This window comes from Euleptes europaea, chromosome 1 (assembly GCF_029931775.1).
Source record: "Euleptes europaea isolate rEulEur1 chromosome 1, rEulEur1.hap1, whole genome shotgun sequence".
Taxonomy (NCBI): Eukaryota; Metazoa; Chordata; class Lepidosauria; order Squamata; family Sphaerodactylidae; genus Euleptes; species Euleptes europaea.
Genome location: NC_079312.1, coordinates 28345125 through 28368008, shown reverse-complemented (window position 1 = coordinate 28368008; position 22884 = coordinate 28345125). Strand labels below are relative to the sequence as shown.

The window sequence follows — 22884 nt, the reverse complement described above, 5'->3', positions numbered from 1 at the left end:
GACGATATTTTTGTTAGTCTTTAAGGTGCTACTGGACTCTTGCTCTTTTCTGCTACTGCAGACAGACTAACACGGCTACCCACTGTGAATTATCCAGTTGGCTAATGTCGGGAACAACATGGGGGCGATGAGTGGCTCCCTCCTGGGCCGTTGGCTGTGCTAATCTGGCAACTTTCTTGAAACTTTTTGTGTTTCGGGAGACTGCGTGCTCCCCGGCGTGCCGCTCTTGCAAGTGTGCACGTCTTAGTCGAAAGCTGTCAAGTCACAGTTTTTTTATTTATTTGTGTTCTTGATCGTCTGCCTTTCTCACTGGGACTCAAGGAGTGAGTCATTACAATCAACAGGATGGGACATTTAAAAAAATGCCGTGAAATAGGATTTGGATTGCAGAGCCAACCAGAAATCTAAAAAAACAGAACTGAAGCAAAACATGTGTTAATGTGACACATTAAACTGATGCAAAATTACATAGCAGGATCCAATTTACAGCAACTTCTAGACAGTAGTATAGAATAGACCACAGTTCCTAATAATTTGCCCAAGTTACTTGGTGAATCATTTCGTACAGATCTGCCCTATTGCCTGCGTAGAAAAGCCTCTTGACCAACATATGACAACTCAAGGGGGTTTCAAGGCAAGAGATGGTTTGCCGTTGCCTTCCTCTGTGTAGCAACCCTGGTCTTCCTTGGTGGTCTCCCATCTGTGTACTAACCAGGGCTGACCCTGCTTAGCTTCCCAGCTCTGGGGCATTTAGGCTGCTAAGCGAGTACATGGAACTGCTTAAAATGACAAAGGTAACTTGGTAAACACCAGCTAAACTGCCAGAGCAGATTTAGTTGCTTCATCTGTCCATTACATGTAGATGGTATTTTTTTATGATAAGGTTTTACTTTTAAACACAATGCAAACAAACATATAAACATAAACAGTAGGGTTATTGCATTATAGTGGAGCTTACTTTGAAATTACATTTCAGTTATTGACTTCTTTAACTTACACTAACAAAATTTCCTTAACAATTATCTGCAGACTCTGGTAATTAATCGTTCATAAATAGTCTTCTCTCTTAAATATCCACCTTCTTTATTTGTTCTTTCATTTTTTTGAAGCCATTTGATGGTATAATAGCCATGGAATATTCTTTCCTTTAACTGTTTTCCAAGTTTTTATTTTCCCTTGTTTATCCATCATATTCTCATTAACTTATATAATCCATTTTCATCCATGTGCTGTTATCGCAAAAGGCATCAACTGGAGATGTCATTGGTGAAATTGGGGGACTTATTCTGCCTCTGCATTGGAACCATATTCTAAGCAAACCATCTCTCAAGATATGACTTCCAACTTGAGTTTGAATTGTTAATGATTTCTTACTCCACAAATAATTATGTATTCCTTCGTTAATGCCATTTATTTCTAGTTTTGTATTCCTCTGTTTCGGATCAATAATCCAATCTGTCATCCAGACTAGTGCTTTCATTTGATGATACAGTTTGATATTTAGTAAAGCTAGTCCTCCTCTTATCTTCTCATCTTGTAATGCTTTAAACCTTACTCTTGGTCTCTTCCCACTCCGTATTAAGTTATTTACTGTTCTTCGCCATTTTTAAAAAGTCTTTTCTATAAATTGGCAACATTTGGAATAGAAAAATCAGTCTTAGTAATATATTGATTTTGACTGTAGACATTCTTCCCAACCACGAATTCTTAACTTTTCCCATCTCTGTATGTCTTTATTGATGCTTGTCCAGACTTTTTGAAAATTGTCTTTAAATCAGTTGTCATTTTGTCCTGTTACATTTACACCAAGATATTTTTATTGGTTTTTTGGTAACAACACAATCTGTTATTTTTTCTATATCCACTTCCTCTGTTTCCGTTGCTGTTAATAACATTATCTTTAGCTTCTTTTTATTCAATTTATATCCAGAATATGTTCCATACCTATTTATTTGTTCCATCGTATATCTCAAGGAAATCTTTGGTTTTGTTACTGATGTCACACCATCATCCGCATAAATTTTCATTTTGTATTCTTCTTTTATCTTTTTTATTTCAGAAATCCTTATATCTTATCTAAATTTTGTAGCTAATATTTCCATTGCTAGAATAAATGAGATTGGTGATACTGGACACCCTTGTCTTGTTCCTTTTGCGATTTCAATTTTTACCCATTAGAGATCAATTTATTAAGATTCTAGCTTGTTGCCTTGTATAAATGTTTTGCATCCAGTTCAAAAATTCTGTTCCACAATCCATATTTTGTAGGACTTCCATTAAAAATGACCATAATACATTATCAAAGGCCTTTTCGGTATCTAAAATCATAAATGCACTTTTTCTCTTGGAATATTGTGTCTGAATATTGAAGGGAAATGAATAGACTGGAATAGGTCTGTGTGAAACAATCACTTCCAGAAGCAAGAGAGGATTTGGGGGGGGGGAGTATGTGCCTCTCTTTTCTACTTGTTTTAGTTGTCTGAACTCTTGACCACAGCTTTAGCGAGTGGAGAAGTGCTGAAATGTCTACATATACCCAACACAAGCAAGAGTTCTGTGGCTTAGAAACTAACAAATCTGTGACAGGATAAGGTTGCATGGGCCAGAGCCTGCTTTGTCTGATGCGTGGACCAAGTGACTTTTTAGTGTTAGCAAATGCGGGACCTGTTAGCAAATGCGGGACCTAGTAATTTTATCTGGGTATTATCAGGTTCTATTCCCTGATAAAAAGCTATCTGAACCCAATATAAATTCTCTACTTTTCCATGCATTTTCTGTGGTTTTGGTCTCCTGTTGTTGCTTTGAAATCCCCATGCTTAGTTTTAGGGGGGTTTATACAGAAAACTATTGATAAGACTGATAAAGATTTTTGATAACTGTTTTGCAGCTGGATGCTTTTTTCTCGTTGGAAAGAATGTTGGATGGTTCCTGGGAGATAGATAAAGACTGTTCCTTCTGGGGAGGAAAGTTTCATGGAAGCGCCGTCACAACCAACAGTCGGGATAAGGAAGCTGCATTCCTGCCCTGAGTGTGGGAGGAATTTCAAGCGGAATTCTCACCTTGTTCGACATAAGAGGCTCCACACGGGAGAGAAGCCCTATCAATGCCCTGACTGTGGGAAAAGCTTCAGAGAGAGCACTGATGTGAATACACACCGGAGAATCCACACAGGGGAAACCCCCTATCAGTGTGCCCAGTGCGGGAAAAGCTTTCGGTACAGGCCGAGTCTCCTGAAACATTTGAGATGCCATGATGAAGAGAAACTCTGCACCTGCCTGGAATGTGGGAAAAGCTTCAGTCCTAGCTTGGTTTTCAAGGCTAGTCAAAATAGTAGTGGGCAGCGGAAACCATATCAATGCCCTGACTGTGATGAAAAGGTCCGAGAGATCTCAAACCTTGTTGTGCACCTAACGGTTCCCACGGCAAGAGAATCCTATGCATGCCCTGACTGTGGAAAAGGTTTCAGCTGCAGCTTCCAACTTATTAAACACAGGAGTCTCCAGACCAGTAAGCAAATCCTGTATTTATTTATTTAAAACATTTTATGCCACCTTTCCACCCAGTCAGGGTCCCCAAGGCGGTGAACATGAAAACATTTAAACAATTAAAAACAACTTTTAAAATTGTCAAATGGACCAGCATGGTGTAGTGGTTAAGAGCGGTGGTTTGGAGTGGTTGACTCTGATCTGGAGAACCGGGTTTGATTCCTCCACAGCGGCAGATGCTAATCTGGTGAAGCGGGTTGGTTTCCCCACTCCTACACATGTAGCCAGCTGGGTGACCTTGGGCTAGTCACAGCTCTAATACAGCTCTCTCAGCCCCACCTACCTCGCAGGGTGTCCGTTGTGGAGAGAGGAAGGGAAGGTGATTGTAAGTTGGTTTGATTCTGCCTTAAGTGATAGAGAAAGCTGGCATATAAAAGCCAACTCTTCTTCTTCTTCTTCTTCTTCTTCTTCTTCTCCTCCTCCTCCTCCTCCTCCTCCTCCTCCTCCTCCTCCAATACCTGATATAGGGGGTATGCCAAACAAATCCAAAACGACTTAACACCCTGATGGAATACACCCATCGAGGAAAACAGACAAAACTCCCTGGGGAGGGAGTTCCAAAGTTGACCCTCTCTTGTTGGTCAAAGTGGAGGGATTCTCATACAGGCCACAACATCTCAAGAGAGATGAAAAATAAACAATCAAAGACTGTTGCATGTGGAGTCTGAAAAGGAGTTCTAGGAATGAGGAGCCATAAAGTTGAAAGGAGAGGCAGCAAAAATGGGTTATAGAATGGAAGAATGAAATGATTAAGGGCGGTAGCAGATCAGCCAAGGTTGAGGGATGTTTAGTCGGGGCAATGGCACTGCCTCTAGGAGCTGGTTAAACCTCATGACCTGTGGGCTCCTTCCAGGGCGACTTGGATACAGCGCCATGAAGGTCCGAAGAACTACAGGTGGGGTCATTGTATTATCACCATACAGATGCACACAAAGCACTCTTGCTATTTGAGAAGGATTGTATTGTGAATTCCCAAATATTCCCAGTAAAAAGAGGATAAAATCCAGGTAAAGCAAAGTCTGGGATTGGCTCATATTAACTTGATTCTTCTTTCCCCTTGAACCAGGATTTGCGATTCCTGATCCGAATAGTCTTTGCAGTCTGGACCAAAGCCAAGCATCTTTACCCTCAAATCCTCAGGATGCAGAGGAAAGGGAGAGCCCAGGAAGCATCTGTGAAGGTGAGGCAATGGTGGGGCCAGTGAGCCTTGAGGAGACGTTGCGGTGGTCTCTGCTGACTTGGGTGGGGCTTTTGCAGAAGGTTTTCTGCCCTTTATAAGTCTTTGCCCCTCCCTCTTCTCCTCAGCCCATGTTTGTCAGCCTGGTGTAGTGGTTAAGAGCAGTGGTTTGGAGCGGTTGATCTGGAGAACCAGGTTTGATTCCCCACTCCTCCACATGAACGGCAGACCCTAATCTGGTGAACCAGGTTGGTTTCCCCACTCCTACACATGAAGCCAGCTGGGTGACCTTGGGCTAGTCACAGCTTTTTTAGAGCTCTCTCAGCCCCACCTATTTCACAGGGTGTCTGTTGTGGGGAGGGGAAGGGTTAGGGTGGGAAGGTGATTGTAAGCTGGTTTGATTCTCCCTTAAGTGGCAGAGAAAGTCAGCATACAAAAACCAACTCTTCTTCCATTCCTGATTTTCAGAAATGTTCCAACATTGCAGTTGAAATGTACTTACAAAATCAAGCCCTTTACATTGCTTATTTAATTTTCTTTCCCAAACTGTGTTTTGTCTTTTCCTGGGTCAAGGAGGCTCATCCCTGTATGTGAGACCATCTTTAGTTGCATTGTACATATTTGTGTACAATGTACGTATTGTACTTATTTTATTTATTTTAAAACACTTTTATCCCGCCTTTCCACCCTGTGAGGATCCACAAGGTGGCAAAAATTTAAACATTTGAAAATACAGTTAACATTATAAAATAATTCAATTAAAACATATGAACAACAACACTAGAAGGTGGGCCAATAGCTGTTATTGGGGGTATGCACAGAACGACCTGACCATGTGCACTGTAATTAAAATGGCAGTGGCCTTGGGTATGCTGCCAGTTTAGATATTGCAATAAATGTGCATTTGACCATGCTGTGCATGTGCAACTCACTTCACGGTGGCAGTGCTTATGTTGCAGCGTAGAGAGGTCATCAGGTTATACAGTTGCCAGGTCCCTCCTGGCAACCGGGGTGGGGGGGCAGGGGGGACTTACCCTAGACCTCCCTCCCACTCCTGGTATGTCGCTGGTGACGTCACTTCCGGCAAGCCCATGAAGTGATGTCATCACGTTGCTTATGTCATGGTGACCCTCTAGTATTTGGGCAAATGTTCTATGGAAAAAATGGCTTCTACCATCAGCCTTCCTGTCAGGCTTCAGCAACACGTTGCATTTCTTGTAAAGAGACTCCACTCCAGACGTTGCAGCGAGTTAGAAGTGTTATTCAGAAAGTCAGCGAGTTCAGCAAGTCATAAAAACTTAAGGCTAGAATACAGGCATGGGGAAAACTTGGTACATATATAGGGTAAATACAATGGGGTTGATTAGGTTTGGGATACAAAGAAACATTAAGAAGTCAACTGCCGGTAACGACTTAAGACAACGCATACAGGAAATTAACAAATGCATTAACTGGCTGATTTTTCCGAGCTCCCGACATTGTTCTGCAGGACCTGGTATCAGATCAGCGATTACTCGGGCGGGTCTCCATTGAGGTGCAGATGTCGGGCGGGAGACCGAGTGCAAAACGGGGGGGGAACGGAGTGCACAAAAACTCCATTTTGTCTGTGTGGGGAACCATCTTGTTTTTACCCAGGGCCGACAAAGAGCCTAGCTGACATCTTGCTTCCCCAAAGACCCCTTCCCCGGGTCTCCCGGTTTGTCGGGACAACTCCGGTGGAACTCAGCGATCAGGATGGGGGCGTTTACGTGCACTGCGGAAACCCATTCGTCATGGCTAGAGTTCAGGTGTTTCCAGTGTACAAGGTATTCCAGCTGACCCCTTCGTAGTCTGGAATCTAGGACCTTGGAGATTTCAAAGTGCTGTTTCCCCTGGACCATGATAGGGATAGCAGCCATGAGTTCGAGATGCCAATCGGGGGCGGGCAAAAAGGGTTTCAAAAGGCTAACGTGGAACACCGGGTGTACTCCCTGTAAGGTCTTAGGGAGGTCCAATTCTACGGTGACCTCATTTATTACCCGGGATATCGGGAACGGGCCCACATACTTCTGGCACAATTTTTTACCCGGGCGCAAGGACCTTAAGTTCTTTGTGGAGAGATAGACCTTTTCCCCACCTTAAGGTCCCACTGGGGCGCTCAGTGCTTATCTGCCTGTACCTTGTACCTCTCTTTAGCCTGATCCAAATGTTTTATTAACCAGGGCCAAGTATTTCGTACAGTGTTAGCCCATGCGGATACTTCCGGGGGGTCCCCTCCCGGCGGGAGAGGAACAGCCCCCAAAGGATCGAACTCCATTCCATAAACTGCTTTGAACGGACTCAAGCCAGTCGCGGAGTGTACAGAGTTATTGTAGGCATACTCCGCTAACGGCAGCAGGTCGACCCAATTGTCCTGGTGGTAGTTAGCAAAACAATGCAAGTATCATTCGATCACAGCATTAACCCTTTCCGTTTGCCCATCCGTCTGCAGGTGATAGGCTGATGATAAACCCTGTTGTACTCCAACCAGCCCTAGGAATGCCTTCCAAAATTTAGATATGAATACCGAGCCCCTGTCGCTCACGATCTTCCGCGGAAAGCCGTGTAGGCGGAAGATCTGTTGTACAAACAACCAGGTCAATTTGTGGGCTGAGGGCATTCCTTCGCACGGTATTAGGTGAACCTGTTTTGAGAAGAGATTGGTAATAACCCAAAGAACTGACTTGCCCTGACTAGGAGGGAGGCTAGTGATGAAATCCATTCTGATCACTCGCCATGGCTCCTCCGGAGTCTCTAGAGGTTTTAGCAATCCGGGAGACTTCCCCATCAGGCGTTTGTTCGTGGCGCACACTGGGCAAGACTTTATAAAACCGTTGATGTCTTGGTGCATCCCTGGCCACCAGAAGCGACGTCTCACCAGGTGTAGGGTTTTGACAAAACCAAAATGCCCCCCCCCCCCGTCTTGGAGCTGTGGCTCCACTCCAGTATCTCTCAGCGCAGCTTCTGGGGGACATATGTTTTACCCTCCGGGGTGCCATTCTCCTCCTCCCCCTGCGGGGACCGGGACTTATCCCCTCGCCCCTCCTGAAGAGCTTCCTCCCATCTAGCTTGGATGGCCGCGGGAAGGTCCCCCGCGGTCGTCAGGGATCGGGGGGTAGAGCTAGCTTCTCCCTGGGGAGGTTCTGGGGCTGGTGGCGGGGCCGCCGCACAGGCTTGGGCTCTGGTCAGAACTCCTGTGCTGGCCCCCTCCGGGTCCAAGCCCAGGTGTTCCTACCGGCCGATCGACTTTGCAGCCTGACAGCGGTCGTCCCAAGGCACCTGATAGGTAGCAGCCGTAGCCGCCTGTCCCTTCCCTTTAGTTTTAAGGAGGTCCGTTATGGGAAGAGCAACTTTGGCAAAGTCCGGGATGAAACTTCGATAAAAACTGGCAAAGCCCAGAAATTGTTGGACTTGTTTGCGAGTCCTGGGGGGTTCCCAGTCCCGGACCGCCTGAACCTTCTCGGGGTCCATGATCAACCCGTTGGGGGACATGACATACCCGAGGAAAGACAGTTGGTCCTGATTGAACGCACACTTAGACAACTTTGCATACAAGCGGTGTTCCCGCAAGCAGCGCAGTACCTCCCGTACCAATTCCCGGTGTTCCTCCAGGTCCCTGGAATAAATTAGGATATTGTCTAAGTAAACGATTACCCCCTTAAATAATAATTCATGCAAAATCTCATTAATTAGTTGCATGAAGCACGACGGAGCTCCAGACAACCCGAACGGCATTACCATAAATTCAAACAGACCATAACAACATGAGAAGGCTGTCTTCGCCTCATCCCCCTCCTTTATCCGGACCCAGTAATAGGCTTCCGCCAGATCCAGTTTAGAGAACACCCTGCCTTCTTGGAGTTGACTTAGAAGGTCAGGAATGAGGGGGATAGGGTAAGCGTTAATTTCAGTGACGGCGTTAAGCCCCCTATAGTCCACACACAATCTGAGGTCTGAAGTTCCCTTCTTCTTTACGAAGAAGCAGGGTGACGAAAACGCGGCCTTGGACGATCGTATGAACCCCCGGGCCAAGTTCTTATCGAGGAATTCCTGTAGAACAATCTTCTCTTGGGGGCTCATGGGGTATACCCGGGCTTTGGATGGCTTAATGTCCTTCGTTAATTCAATGGCACAGTCCGTAGTGCGGTGAGGGGGCAATAAATCACAGTCCTTCCCCTCGAAAACGTCTACAAAGTCACTATATTCCGGCAGCAGCGTTGTAGGCTCGGCTGCAGTGGCATCCCCCCCATCCTCCCCGGGCATGTCTTCCCTGCCGTGCCGTTCACACTGGGGGGACCCAAACACCACTCGGCGCTGTACCCAATCTATGCTAGGGTTTTGCCCCGCTAACCAGTTACTACCCAGGACCACCGGGTACGAAATTCAAGGAGCCACCGTGAAACGGATGTGCTCCCAGTGGTTTCCCACTCCCAACAGCACCGGGCGGGAACACAAATGGACGAGACCCCCCTGTAGATCACTGCCATCCATCTGATAGAAGTGAAGAGGGTGGTCAAGTTCCTGAGTCCCAACCTGCAAGCAGTCGATTACTTCCTGGTCAATCAAAGTCCGGGAGAACCCAGAGTCCAACATTGCAACCACCGCCACGGGATCCCCTCCCCGGGGATTCTGCAACACAACGGGGAGCAAGAGGGTGTCTCCCTGATCACTCACCCAGTTCGGAACCAGATTGGTGTCACTTAAGGTAACCTTCCGTGCCGGTTCTTTCACAGAAAGCCCTCCTTGTTTTTTGCCGGCGATGAGTCCCTGGAACAGCAGCGATGTTCGCAAGGAGCAGGTGCCAGGTGTGCGCACAGAGCAGCTGTCCCGTGTCGGGTGATCGTCCCCTCCGCTCTCCTCTGGTTCGGGCCCCGGGTCGCTCCGTCGGCGGTCTGGTCCGTTGGCCCACTGGGTCATCTTGCCGCGAAGTGCCCCATCTTCCCGCAACGCAGGCAGGCTCCTTCCTTAAGGCGGCACGCTCTTTCCTCAGAGAAACCACCCCGGTTCCCTCCGTCACGGCGAGGTTCAGTCGTGGCACCCCCCTTGAAAGGCCCTCGGGAGGATTCCTTAGCCAGGCGATCCTTGGAGAACTGGAGCGTCAGCTTATGGGTCTCCACTTGCGCCGCCAGCTGGATCCACTCATTGATCATCCCCGGGTCTCCCAGGGTTAAACAGCCGTCCAACACTTCCCAACATAGTCCTTCGCGGAAGTGTTGGACCTTAGTGGCTTCACTCCACTCCTGGATTTTGCAGGAGAGGGACTGGAACTCTTGGGCATACTCCATGACAGAGCGGGGGCCCTGCCTCAGCCTGCGCATGGCAATCTTGGCCCTCTCCCCACTGTGAGGATCCTCAAAACGGCGTTGCAAAGCCGCTAGGAACACACTGAGCGAACGCAGGATCCCAAGCTCGGATTCTGTCGCCATCACCAGCCATTCTACTGCCTCTTTCTCCAGCAAGCTGATAGCGTAACGGACCTGGGCTTCTTCCGATGGAAAAGTCTCTCCTTGGTCCTTCATTAATCTGGACAGCTGGAGTAAGAAGTGGGGCAGCTGGGCGCAGGACCCGTCAAACGATACTTTCAGGTCCCCGGTTGCAGCTCGCCTGGGTGGAACGGGTGGTGGTGTCTCTGCGCCGGCGGGTGATTTGAGCTCTCTCACCGCTCCTAGTACTGCCGTCATATCCCTCTGCAGGGCTCGTAGCTGTGCCTGGAGATCCTGGTTCTGGAGGGTCAGTGCATGGTTCTGCTCCCTGCATGGTTCTGCTTCTCTGGAAGCGAGGGCTGAGGTGGCCGGAGCGTGGATGGTCGAGGGGCCGTCCCACCGGTCGATCGTCATCCAGTCTCGGCTCTGTTCTTTTCCTTCTCCATATAACTCGGTCAGTGGTCCTCGGTATAAGCTGTTGAGGTCAGGGTCCGTTGCGGGCCGTCAGGCGACCCTTCTGAAGGTGCTGTCGGTCCCGGCCATACACCGTCACTCGGCGTGTGTCGGTAGAGAGGTCCACGCCAGCTCCTTGGCGAACTCAGACGGGCGTCGTCCCGGGGTTGCTTCTTCCCGGTTCTCCCCATCGAGAGGGGTCGCTCTCTGCCAGTCCCCCTGGCAGGGTTCCTCCTCCGCTCGGGTTGTTGGATCGAGCGGACATCTTCCCCTAATACTAACTAGTACGAAAATAAAAAAAGATTCTAGCTTACTGTCAGGCTTCAGCAACACGTTGCGTTTCTTGTAAAGGGACTCCACTCCAGACGTTGCAGCGAGTTAGAAGTGTTATTCAGAAAGTCAGCGAGTTCAGCAAGTCATAAAAACTTAAGGCTAGAATACAGGCATGGGGAAAACTTGGTACATATATAGGGTAAATACAATGGGGTTGATTAGGTTTGGGATACAAAGAAACATTAAGAAGTTAACTGCCAGTAACGACTTTAAGACAACACATACAGGAAATTAACGTGTGCATTAACTGGCTGATCTTCCCGAGGTCCCGACATTGTTCTGCAGGATCTGGTATCAGATCAGCGATTACTCGGGCGGGTCTCCATTGAGGTGCAGATGTCGGGCGGGAGACCGAGTGCAAAACGGGGGGGAACGGAGTGCACAAAAACTCCATTTTGTCTGTGTGGGGAACCATCTTGTTTTTACCCGGGGCTGACAGAGAGTCTAGCTGACACTTCCCCTGTCAGTATGTCCCCCCCACCAGACAGCTGATCAGTGGCAGGGGTGGGGACCAGGGGGCTGGCAGATCCAATCAAATTACCACATTCTCCTCTAAAACATTGGAGGAAATAAATGCTTTGACTGAAATAAGGGGTGAAATTCACCTCTAACTAACCCTCAGTATGAACAAGCCACTCCCCCCCGCATTGAAAACTTGCCTTCCTTTGCTCCTTCTGTTCCAGCATGGGATGACCTTGTGGGAAAGGAGTATGAAGAAAAGGATCCTCAGCAGAGGACGATTTTGCCCACAAGAACTTACAGGACATTATTGGGAAGATTTCATGGACTTGATAGCCAAAGGCCCAAAGCCTATAAGGGTAGGCCCAAGCGCGGAAGGTGGCAGTGGAAGAATCCTGAGATGGGTGAAGACGAATCCACTGATAAGGAGGGAGGCAACTTCCCTGCATGTGAAAGACTGCTCAGCTCGGAGAGGAAGCATCTCTGCTTTGTGTGTGGGAAACAGTTCCGTTATGAGTCCCAGCTGGTCTCGCATGAACGAATTCACACGGGAGAGAAACCCTTCCTGTGCGGAATCTGCAATAAAACCTTCCGTGACAGATCAGACCTGAGCAAACACCAGAAAGTCCACTCTGAAGGCCAGTCCTACACGTGCCTCGAGTGTGGTAGAAGCTTCCACCACCAGTTGGCCTTCGTTAGACATCAGAGAATTCATCCGAGAAAGCAAACCCGGGAAGATGGCTGTGTGTATTTTGCAGTCCTGCCCTCATACCACGTGGATGCGGAAATGAGTGTCGGGAGCCGAGTTCAGCCTCCTGAGACTCTTAGCTTTAATTTCAAACAAAAAGTAAGTTTCTAGCCCTTCGGGTTGTGTAGATGAGTCTGTGGGGTCACCCTATCTAACAATCTTGAGGTCCTTGTAGGAAGAGTGGGACTGAAGTATGGGGAGTACCTGAGAAATTTCTCTCACTCCGGAGTAGGTGTAAGCACTGAGCCAGGGTTTCTGTCCGTTGAGATGTAAGAACATAAGAAAGGCCCTGCTGGATCAGACCAAGGCCCATCAAGTCAAGCAGTCTGTTCACACAGGGGCCAACCAGGTGCCTCTAGGAAGCCACTAACAAGACAAGTGCAGCAGCACCATCCTGCCTCTGTTCCACCGCACCCAAAATAATAGGCATGCTCCTCTGATACTAGAGAGAATAGGTATGCAGCATGACTAGTATCCATTCTAACTAACAGCCATGAATACCCCTCTCCTCCATGAATATGTCCACTCCCCTCTTAAAGCCCTCTAAGTTGGCAGCCATCACCACATCCTGGGGCAGGGAGTTCCACAATTTAACTATGCGTTGTGTGAAAAAATACTTCCTTTTATCTCGTCGAAGGCTTTCACGGTCAGAGTTCGTTGGTTCTTTTGGGTTATCCGGGCTGTGTAACTGTGGTCTTGGTATTTTCTTTCCTGACGTTTCGCCAGTAGCTGTGGCAGGCATCTTCAGAGGAGTAACACTGAAGGACAGAGACAGACACTGTCCTTCAGTGTTACTCCTCTGAAGATGCCTGCCACAGCTGCTGGCGAAATGTCAGGAAAGAAAATACCAAGACCACAGTTACACAGCCCAGATAACCCACAAGAACCAATTCCTTTTATCTGTTTTGAATCTCTCACCCTCCAGCTTTAGCAGAGATGTGATGCTTTGGTGCCCCTACATGATGCTTCCATCTATATCAAGAGCACAACCAGTGTTAATTATGCCCCCCAAAAGCAAACCTGACTTAATTCAGATCACACAGCTAAACTTGCCTAGCACAAAAACTTTTTTAAAAAAAGATAACATGTACAAGGCTTTGTGTATGAGGGCTTAGTTTGAGGGCAAGCTTCAGTCAGATTTGTTCTGTGAATGGATATTAGAGATATCTCAAAGGTAAATAGGGATGTGAATATGTTAATAGCAAAGCCGCCTTCGTTTAGTGGTTAGGTTGGCTGATTAGAGACTGGGAGGCCAAGGTCCCCATCCCAGCTCTGCCATGGAAACATACAGGGTGTGGTTGCCAACCTCCAGGAGGGGCCTGCAGATCTCTCAGAATTGCAACTGATCTCTAGACTACAGAGATAGATCAGTTCCCCTAGAGAAAATGGGAGCTTTGGAGGGCATTTTACACCACTGAGGTCCAGCCCCTCCCCAAACCCCACCCTCCCCAGGTTCCATCCCCAAATCTACAGGAATTTTCTAACCTGGAGTTGGCAGCCGTACTGCTGGGTGACTTTGAGCCAATTTCTCTCTCAGCCTAACCTACCTCACAGGGTTGTTGTTAGGATAAAATGGAGGAGAGGGGAGATCTTTGGGTCCCCACTGGGGAGAAGAGCATGGTATAAATAGCTAAATAAATGGCATGGTTTGAGCGGGGTAGGGGGGGCTGATTCCTTTCCCAACCAGTTATAGACCCAGCATATTCGATGACTGGCTGATGCTCTGATTGGTCCCTGTGATGGGGTGATTGGAACATGTTTAAGGAGCTGGATAAAAAAGTCATTTGCTAAGTGCGTTTGAATCATTTCGTGGCTCAAAAATGATTAAACCGACTGATTAATAAAACCAAATTTCTGATGAAGAAGAAGAGTTGGTTTTTATACCTTGCTTTTCTCTACCTTTAAGGAGTTTCAAAGTGGCTTACAATCACCTCCCCTTCCTCTCCCTACAGCGGACACAGACATAGTTGAGGGAAAATTGACATCACTTCTTAATTTTAGTAAAATGATTAGTGTTAATATTCAGGGGTTCTCTATTTCTTACAGGTATACTGCCCGTGTACGGGGTGTAAGCTGTTCTTATCATGGCTCAGGGTGAAACTGGAGAGGTTTCCTGAGCCCAGCGCAGGGGGCAGGAGGGCATTGAATGCCACCTTCTGATTTTGGGAAGCAATGAAACATCTTGCTTCTTCCTGAAGTCTGGTGCAAGTGAGGGAGATTTCCTTGTGCTATACTAACTGGGGCTGTAGTTTTGATTAATTGATTGCTCATAGAATCATAGAAATATAGGGTTGGAAGGGACCTCCAGGATTATCTAGTCCAACCCCCTGCACAATGCAGGAAATTCACAACTACCTCCCCCCCACACACACACACACCCAGTGACCCCCTGCTCCATGCCCAGAAGATGGCAAAAAAATAAAAAAAACTCTTCCAGGATTCCTGGCCAATTGTCCTGGAGGAAAATTGCTTCCTGACCCCAAAGTGGTGATCATCATTACCCTGGGCATGTAAGAAAGGGCCAGGAGAGCCAAGCATTGGCTCATCCCTTTCTGCCTCCCTCTCATGACCTGTCTAAGTTGACAGAATCAGCATTGCTGTCAGGTGCCCATCTAGCCTCTGCTTAAAAACCTCCAGGGAAAGAGAGCCCACCACCTCCTGAGGAAGACTGTTTCACTAGGGAAGTGTTCTAACTGTCAGAGTTCTTTCTAATGTCTAGCCGGAAACTCTTCTGATTTAATTTAACCCGTTGGTCCTGGTCTGACCTTCTGGAGCAACAGAAATCAACTCCGCACTATCCTCTATATGACAGCCCTTCAAGTAGTTGAATCATAGAGTTGGAAGAGACCACCAGGGTCATCTAGTCCAACCCCCTGGAAAATGCAGGAAATTCACAACTACCTCCCCCCAGTGACCCCCTATTCCATGCCCAGAAGATGGCCAAGATGCCCTCCCTCTCATGAGCTGCCGAAGGTCATAGAATCAGCATTGCTGACAAATGGCCATCAAGCTTCTGCTTAAAGACCTCCAGGGAAGGAGAGGTTACCACCTGAGGAAGATGGTTATCATATCATCTCTCCAGGCTAAACCTACCGAGCTCCTTCAACCTTTTCTCATAGGACTTGGTCTCCAGACCCCTCACCATCTTCATTGCCCTCCACCTTTTCTACATCCTTCTTAAACTGTGGTGCCCAAAACTGAACACAATAATCTACGGGAGGTCTAACCAGAGCAGAGTAAAGTGCTACCATTGCTTCGCTTGATCTGGACACTATACGTCTGTTGATACAACCCAAAATCGCATTTGCCTTTTTCCTACCTAAATGCAGAAATTTATCTCTGCTGAAATTCATTTTATAAATTTGTACAGTTTCCCAGCCTGTCAGTTTGATTAAGATGCGTCGTTAAGAAAAAGCAAACTGATAACAGGAAAAAAGGTCAGGTTAAGAGCAAAGATCATTTTTAAATTTTATTTTCATAATTTCTCAACCTCTTGTCTTGGTGAGAGTCTAGATAGATTACAGAGTTATAAAAGACAACGCTCAGATGAAAGCGTAGCATCCATACCCTGTTTCTGCAGTGGGGCTAACCACCCTTTCGCACCACAGGACTCCTGTTCTCTCTGGGCTGTGGAGCTGGCTGAAGGAACGCAAGTTTATCTGGCTCCCACATAACAGGTAAGATGCTGAAGAAGAGAAGTGACTCGTTGGACAAACTCAGGTCTAGAAAGAGGATGGGTTCCGTTTTGCCTACTGCTTACTAAGCTTTAGATCAGTGGTTCCCAAACTTTTCGGGCCACCGCCCCCTTGGTTCCACAAACTCAACCCCAGCGCCCCCTATCCAACAACACAGTTGAAAAGGCCCACCTCTAGCGCCCCCCCCACTGCCCCGTTGCCTCTTAGAGCCCCCCTACGTAATTCCACCGCCTCCCAGGGGGTGGTACTGCCTACTTTGGGAACCACTGCTTTAGATGATTAATGAGTAGGGTCTTACTTTCATCATTGAGATCATTTCTTAATCTGGGGGACTGAACACGCACCCTGCTGGATCAGACCAGTGGTCCATCAAATCCAGCACCCTCACTCAGTGCCTGACCAGTTGACCTGGAGAACCAACTACAGGGCATAGAGGCCAAGGCCTCCCCTGGAGCAGAGGAAGAGCCCCCATGCAAGTGGAGATGCATGCATGGATCCAAGACACACAAGCACTACAAATGGCCAAAGGACCAATATTTATACCCCCAAATGGGACCTGAGGCGGTATGAGGTAAGATGGCAGGAAAGCCAGAGACAAAGAATTGATTGCTTTACTGGGGTCCGAACAAAAAGACAGGAGAAGCTTGATGGGTCGTTAGGACCTAAGCGAATGCCTGGGCTATTCTCCTGAATACTGATTGATTGCTGGGATGGGTACAGATAGGGTAAGTAAGGGTCTCCTCGGAGCTCTGATTAAATCACCTTAGAGTGAAACAATGGAGGTTAGTTAGCCCCATTGTCCAGCCAGGGACACCTTAGGGCCAGGGGAAAAGTTCAGTGGCCAACCACCTCCCTGCAGAAATTTGACACACAAGATGGATCCCAAAACTCTGAGAGTCATCCATTTTGTGGGGAGCAGCTTCTTGTTCTTATGCCAGTCTTTGGCCCCTGTGCCTCCATGACACCCTTTAGCGGGGGGATGGGTCTGACTGCTTACAGTTTGTAAATAACTGTTGCTAAATAAATAAATATTCCATTTGCAGATGTCAATTTTTAAAAAAACTAATAATTTAAAAATCTACTTCCTGATTCATTGGGGGCATATTTTTATTCAATTTGATCTGTTCTAATCAGTCAATTAACTGTCACAACCCTATTGGGTAACACTATGTCCCTTCTCAGTCCTCAATGCTAACTTCCCCCCACCCTTGCTGATGTGGCTTGAATCATTTGTGACTCTCTTTGTCCACTGGCAGGTGACCAACCAGTGGGTGCAAAGCACGATGAAGACCTTCATAAGGAACATACTGAGTTTGCAGAATCAGCTTGAGTTCTGTTGCGGAGATGGCAAGAAATCGCTTTTCAAGATCCAAGACCTGGAGTATACAATGCAAGAGAGATCGTGGAGGCCACAGAAATTTCCAGTGAAAGATCTTGCTGAGGAAGAGGAGAAAAATTTTGGGCACTTTTGCAGAAAAAGCATGTGCCAGTTTTGAAGCCATGCAGTCAAGGAACGACAAACACGTTCCACATTTTGAAAGGTCTTAAGCCATGTTCACACTTCATTATACATCAAAGCCACCAACTTCTGAAGAAACCTATCCAAAGCAGAGAATCTCAGAAAATCATAAGGTAAAAGTAGTCCCTTGTGCAAGCACTGAGTCATTACTGACCCCATGGGGTGACGTCACATCCCAACGTTTACTAGGCAGACTGGGTTTGCCATTGCCTTCCCCAGTCTACACTTTACCCCAGCAAGCTGGATACTCATTTTACTGACCTCAGAAGGATGGAAGGCTGAGTCAATCTTGAGCTGGCTACCTGAAACCGGAAAATCATTACGGAGTTTAAAATACTAACCTCCAAACAATCACCAGAGTGATGAACCTCTCTGCTCCTCTGAAGAAATGCCACAGAAGAGAGTCTGTTCTGTTCTTGATATTGTATTTACGTTTTCTCCTGTTATTATCCAGTGTGCAAGCCTTACTCTACTTCAGATAACCTACATGAGAGGGAACCCATAGATGGAAAAGAGATTATGAACGCCCTGGGTGAAGCACAGTGTTCTCTTTGCCAACTTCAGTTCATCTAGGAGACAAATTATGGGGATGCTGTATAAAACTGTACACTAGAAAGAGCTTCTGTCTTACAGTTGGGAGTTCTTGGGTCCATGCAGTGGTTACCTCTGGATGAGCTTGAGACAACCAAAGATTAACTTGGACAAACCACTTTAAGATGGGCATCTGCCCTTATGAGAAGTAGGAAGATTTCATGTACTTAAGAACATAATGTAAGAAATCTGGCAAGCATTGATTTAACCTAGCGTTCTTTTCCCACAGTGGCTAGTTGAATGGTTTGGGGGAAGTTCCCAAGCGGGGCACAGTGGCAGCAGTCTTCCCCTATTGCTTGTTCCCCAGCAATTGATGCTTAAAGGTATAAATATCTTGAAATACGTATGGAGGTTCTACATGGCTATTATGGCTCTGTGTGTGTGCGCCATCACGTCACAGCTGACTTATGGCAACCCTGTAGGGTTTTCAAGGCAAGAGAAGTTCAGAAGTGGTTTGCCATTGTCTGCCTCCATGTGGGCTGAGAGAGTTCTGAAAGAACTGTGACTGGCCCAGGGACACCCAGCAGGATCCATGTGGAGGACTGGGGAATCGAACCTGGTTCTCTAGATTAGAGTCCTCTGCCCTTAACCACTACACCACGCTGGCTAGCATCCATTGATAGAGGCATGCTCCATGAATTTTGTCTAGGCAAATCCCTACTTGAAGCATGCAGAAAATAGGTACTCGTCCGTCCTCTTATGGAGCTGCAATAAATTGTGAGGCTTAAGGCTCAAAGACGTTCTTTGAGATATCGTTGGCAAATTTTAGCAAGCAGTTCTCTGAAATTACATTTTGAAACCACAGTCCCTGTTGAGATGCTGTCGGATTGTTGGGGCAAGGGGCAAACTACTGAATTAGGCAAATTAATGCTTTATTTTCGATCCTTCAAAGTTCTTTGCCAAATTTCGCGTGGCCTTTGACTACATCATTGAGCTTCAGTGAGCCAGTGTGTATGTGGGCTTTGGAGCCTGCATGATCTGGCTGCTGTGTAATGAATTACTGGAGAAGGATCATAGCTGTATTGGCAGAGCACAGGCATTTCATGAAGAAGGTCACAGGTTTAACCCCTGGCATTTCCAGCAAAAAAAGGGATAAAAAGTAGGGAAAGACACAAGAGAAGGAAAAGATGGGCATGGAATTGTAAGGTTAATGGTGGTTTTTCTCCTTTTGTGTTTTTTGAAACTTTGTGGAGTGAACCTTTTGTATTTTTTTAAAAAAATTCCTTGCTTTTTGTGTTTTTTTCTGTTAAGAACAATAAATTTTTTAAGTGTCTAAAAAGTATATTTTCTGTTCAACCAGGCTTTCTGTGATATTTAGTAGCTTTCATTACCTGTACAGATAATTTTATTTGGCTGTGATATGCATGATTTTAGTATTGATGTCTTTTTTTGGGGGGGTGGAGTTTTTTTATTGATAACCATTGTACTTTTTTTTTTGTAAGCTGCCCTGTAAGGCTTCCACTGTCTGGGTTGGGTTTAAATTTAATATTTCACATTTTTTAAAAAAAATCTGGCAATTTTTTTCTTTTGCAATTGCAAGTCAAATTTTGAAACGTTCCCAATATCTAATGTTGTGCAAAAACAGCGGTTCCGGTCTAATCTTTCTTCTGCACCACTAGGGCCCACTACTTAACCATTCTTAAATTTAAAAAGAGTTGGTTTTTATATGCCGACTTACCATCTCCTTCCCTTCCCGTAACAGACACCCTGTGAGGTAGGTGGGGCTGAAAGTGCTCTAAGAGAGCTGTGAGGTCACCCAACTGGCTTCATGTGTTCACCAGATTAGTGTCCACTGCTCATGTGGAGGAGTGGGGGAATCAAACCCTGTTCTCCAGATCAGAGTTCACCACTCCAAACCACTGCTCTTAACCACTACACCACGCTGGCGTTTTTAGGGCTGACCAAAATATATGTCTAGAAGCCACCCTTGATTTTGTTATGAAGGCAGAAAGCTTTAAATAGTACAAGCTGCTTGCATCACTTTCTCTGCCTTCAGCTAACTAGACCTATGTGACTCCAAGTTATTTCTACATACTCCATCTTTAAGCAGTGGGAAAAGGGTCCTTCTAGGTCAGCGGTCCCCAATCTTTTTAAGCCTTTGGGCACCTTTGGAATTCTGGAAAGGGCATTGAGCACAATTCCATAACGTTTGCCACAAGAGGCAGAGCCAATGACAAAATGGCTGCTGCCGGAGGCAGACACACACAGAAGAAGCCCGAGTGCAGGTGAGAAGAGGGGTAATTAAAAAAATACACTAGAAAGAGGAGTTAGAGAAAATAAAACCAACAACGTGGTGACAGCTGCAACCGAAACGACGTTATTTTATTCTGTACGACTAGTAGCAAGTCGAGCCCTGCTGGGCAAGGAGCCCACATGACTCCACCCACTTTAAAAACACTTGGTGGGTACCAGGAAAGATGTCAGTGGGCAACGTGGCACACAGGCACCTTTCCAAGACCTATGAGGAAAGGTTGAAGGATCTGGGTATGTTTGCCCTGGAGCGGAGAAGACTGAGGGGTGATATGATAACCACATTCAAGTACTTGAAGGGCTGTCAAATAGAGGATGGTGCCAAGTTGTTTTCTGTTGCCCCAGAAGGTCGGACCGGAACCAACAGGTTGAAATTAAATCAAAAGAGTTTCCATCTAGACATTAGGAAGAAATTCCTAACAGAGTGGTTCCTCAGTGGAACAGGCTTCCTCAGGTGGTGAGCGCTCCTTCCCTGGAGGTTTTTAAACAGAGGCTGGATGGCCATCTGTCAGCAATGCTGATTCTATGACCTTAGGCAGATGATGAGAGGGAGGGCATCTTGGCCATCTTCTGGGCATGAAGTAGGGGTCACTGGGGGTGTGGGGGGGAGGTAGTTGTGAATTTCCTGCATTGTGCAGGGGGTTGGACTAGATCAGGGCTTCTTAAACCTTTCTCACCCGTGACCCCTTTTGACCCGAGAAATTTTTATGCAACCCCAGGTATATAGGTATATGAAATAGGTATACAAATCAAACGTTTATTGATAATAAATCAAATTTTTGCCACCCCCACATTCAGTTACGCAACACCATACATCGCAACCCACAGTTTAAGAAGCTTTGGACTAGATGACCCTGGTGGTCCCTTCCAACTCTATGATTCTATGACCCCTGTTGGCCATTTAGTAAAGCCCCTTGCTCAATGCAGGCAACCCAAAGATAGAGCATTTTCGACAGGCGGCTGTCCAGCCTCTATAAGTAGGAAAAAGCAAGAGTCCAGTATCACCTTAAAGACTGACAAAATTTCTGGCAGGGTATGAGCTTTTGTGAGCCATAGCTCACTTCTTCAGATACAGCTAGAATGTGATTCCATTTATCCTTAAACAGAGACAAGTGAATTAGACACACAAAGCCCTATAAGAAGACCGCTGAGGTAGAGCCCTCTCCCTTAGGTAAATGGTGTCATTGCTGAGAAATCATGCACAGAATGACCCCCCTGAGAGTAAACTACATGCCTTCCTTGCAAATCTACTTCTGTGTGCTGCTGCTGGATTGGGTCCGTGGCTGTACAGCTGGCCATTCAGGAGGAATGGGGTCACTCTTTTATGTCAATGCCACTGCCCTCTCTTCCAGCGGCCTGCCGCATCCTTGTGCTTTTTGTGGGAGTTGCCAGTGAGTCTGAGGTCTGGAGGGGAGCAGTGGATCATAAGAACATAAGAAAGGCCCTGCTGGGTCAGATCAAGGCCCATCAAGTCCAGCAGTCTGTTCACACAGTGGCCAACTAGGTGCCTCTAGGAAGCCCACAAACAAGACGACTGCAGCAGCATTATCCTGCCTGTGTTCCACAGCACCCAATATAGTAGGCATGCTTCTCTGATACTAGAGAAAATAGGTCTGCAGAATGACTAGTATCCATTTTAACTAATAGCCATGAATACCCCTTTCCTCCATGAATATGTCTACTCCCCTCTTAAAGCCTTCACCACATCCTGGGGCAGGGAGTTCCACAATTTAACTATGTAAGTGACACTTGGAAGGCCTTTGTTGGGATTGGGATCTTTACTGTGTGCCTGGCACAGTGCAGTAGGAAAGGAATCCCGGAGTAGAATACTTATGAAGCGCACACAAGGACTTAAGAAGTTGTGCATTTTTTGAAATGAAAAACAGACATTTGAATTGGCAAGGCAGCTGTTGTACGATACACAATCGGGTTGTTTGTGTCTGCGGCTGCACCCACACATTGCTGGGTATCATGCTGTTCCACTACAATAATCACCCACCTCCTGAATTGTCTTGTACACACAAGGAAACCTGGTTGTGTAGTGCAACAAGAGCACAATATTCTGTGATATGTGGAGGCAGCCTGAATGTAGATATGAAGCTTTCTAGACTCCCCTTTCTATTACTCAGACTGAAATGATAAACATCTGCTTATTTTGCTTATGTTCCACTTCCATGCTTCATTCTGAACACCCGACACCGCTTTTGAGATACTGCAGCACTGGGAAAAAGACAGGAAACAGCAACCAGGATGATTGAGGGGTTGGAGACCTTTCCTATGAGGAGAGGCTAAACAAACACTGAATGAAGTTGAGGGGCAATAGGTTCAGGACAGACAAGGGAAGTACTTCTCTACTCACTGAGTAATTTAATTGTGCAATTCACAGCCAAAGGACGTAGCGAGGGTCAAGAGCATAGATGGCTCTGTAGAAGGGAATGAGACAGACTCATGGAGGATAGGTCTGTCAGTAGCTTCGAGGCATGATGACTAAAGAGAACCACATTTCGAGGAAACAAAACATCGGAATACAAGCATCAGAAGAAATTAATTCCAGTGGCTATTGTGATGGCCACGAGCATGGACGGCTTTAAAAGAGGGCTAGGTTCATGGAGGAGAAGTCCATCAATGGCTAATAGCCATGGTGAGTAAAAGGAACATCCATGTCTAAAGGCA

At 46.6% G+C, this 22884-nt stretch overlaps 1 protein-coding gene across 1 annotated transcript; it reads left to right on the top strand.

Moving 5' to 3' along the window:
• The first annotated feature begins 2912 nt into the window (after positions 1-2912).
• On the top strand, positions 2913-17347 carry LOC130474622 (zinc finger protein 883-like). Its single transcript, XM_056846318.1, has 4 exons — positions 2913-3507; positions 4612-4725; positions 11633-12255; positions 17108-17347. The coding sequence occupies exons 1-4, from the start codon at positions 2973-2975 to the stop codon at positions 17345-17347; spliced, it is 1512 nt and encodes a 503-aa protein (XP_056702296.1). The 5' UTR covers positions 2913-2972.
• Positions 17348-22884: the final 5537 nt, after the last annotated feature.

Coding starts and splice junctions, on each gene's coding strand:
- LOC130474622 (XM_056846318.1), top strand. CDS start 2,973: ATGGAAGCGCCGTCACAACCAACAGTCGGGATAAGGAAGCTGCATTCC. Junction 3,508..4,611: donor ACACAGGAGTCTCCAGACCA/GTAAGCAAATCC, acceptor CCCTTGAACCAG/GATTTGCGATTCCTGATCCG. Junction 4,726..11,632: donor CCCAGGAAGCATCTGTGAAG/GTGAGGCAATGG, acceptor CTTCTGTTCCAG/CATGGGATGACCTTGTGGGA.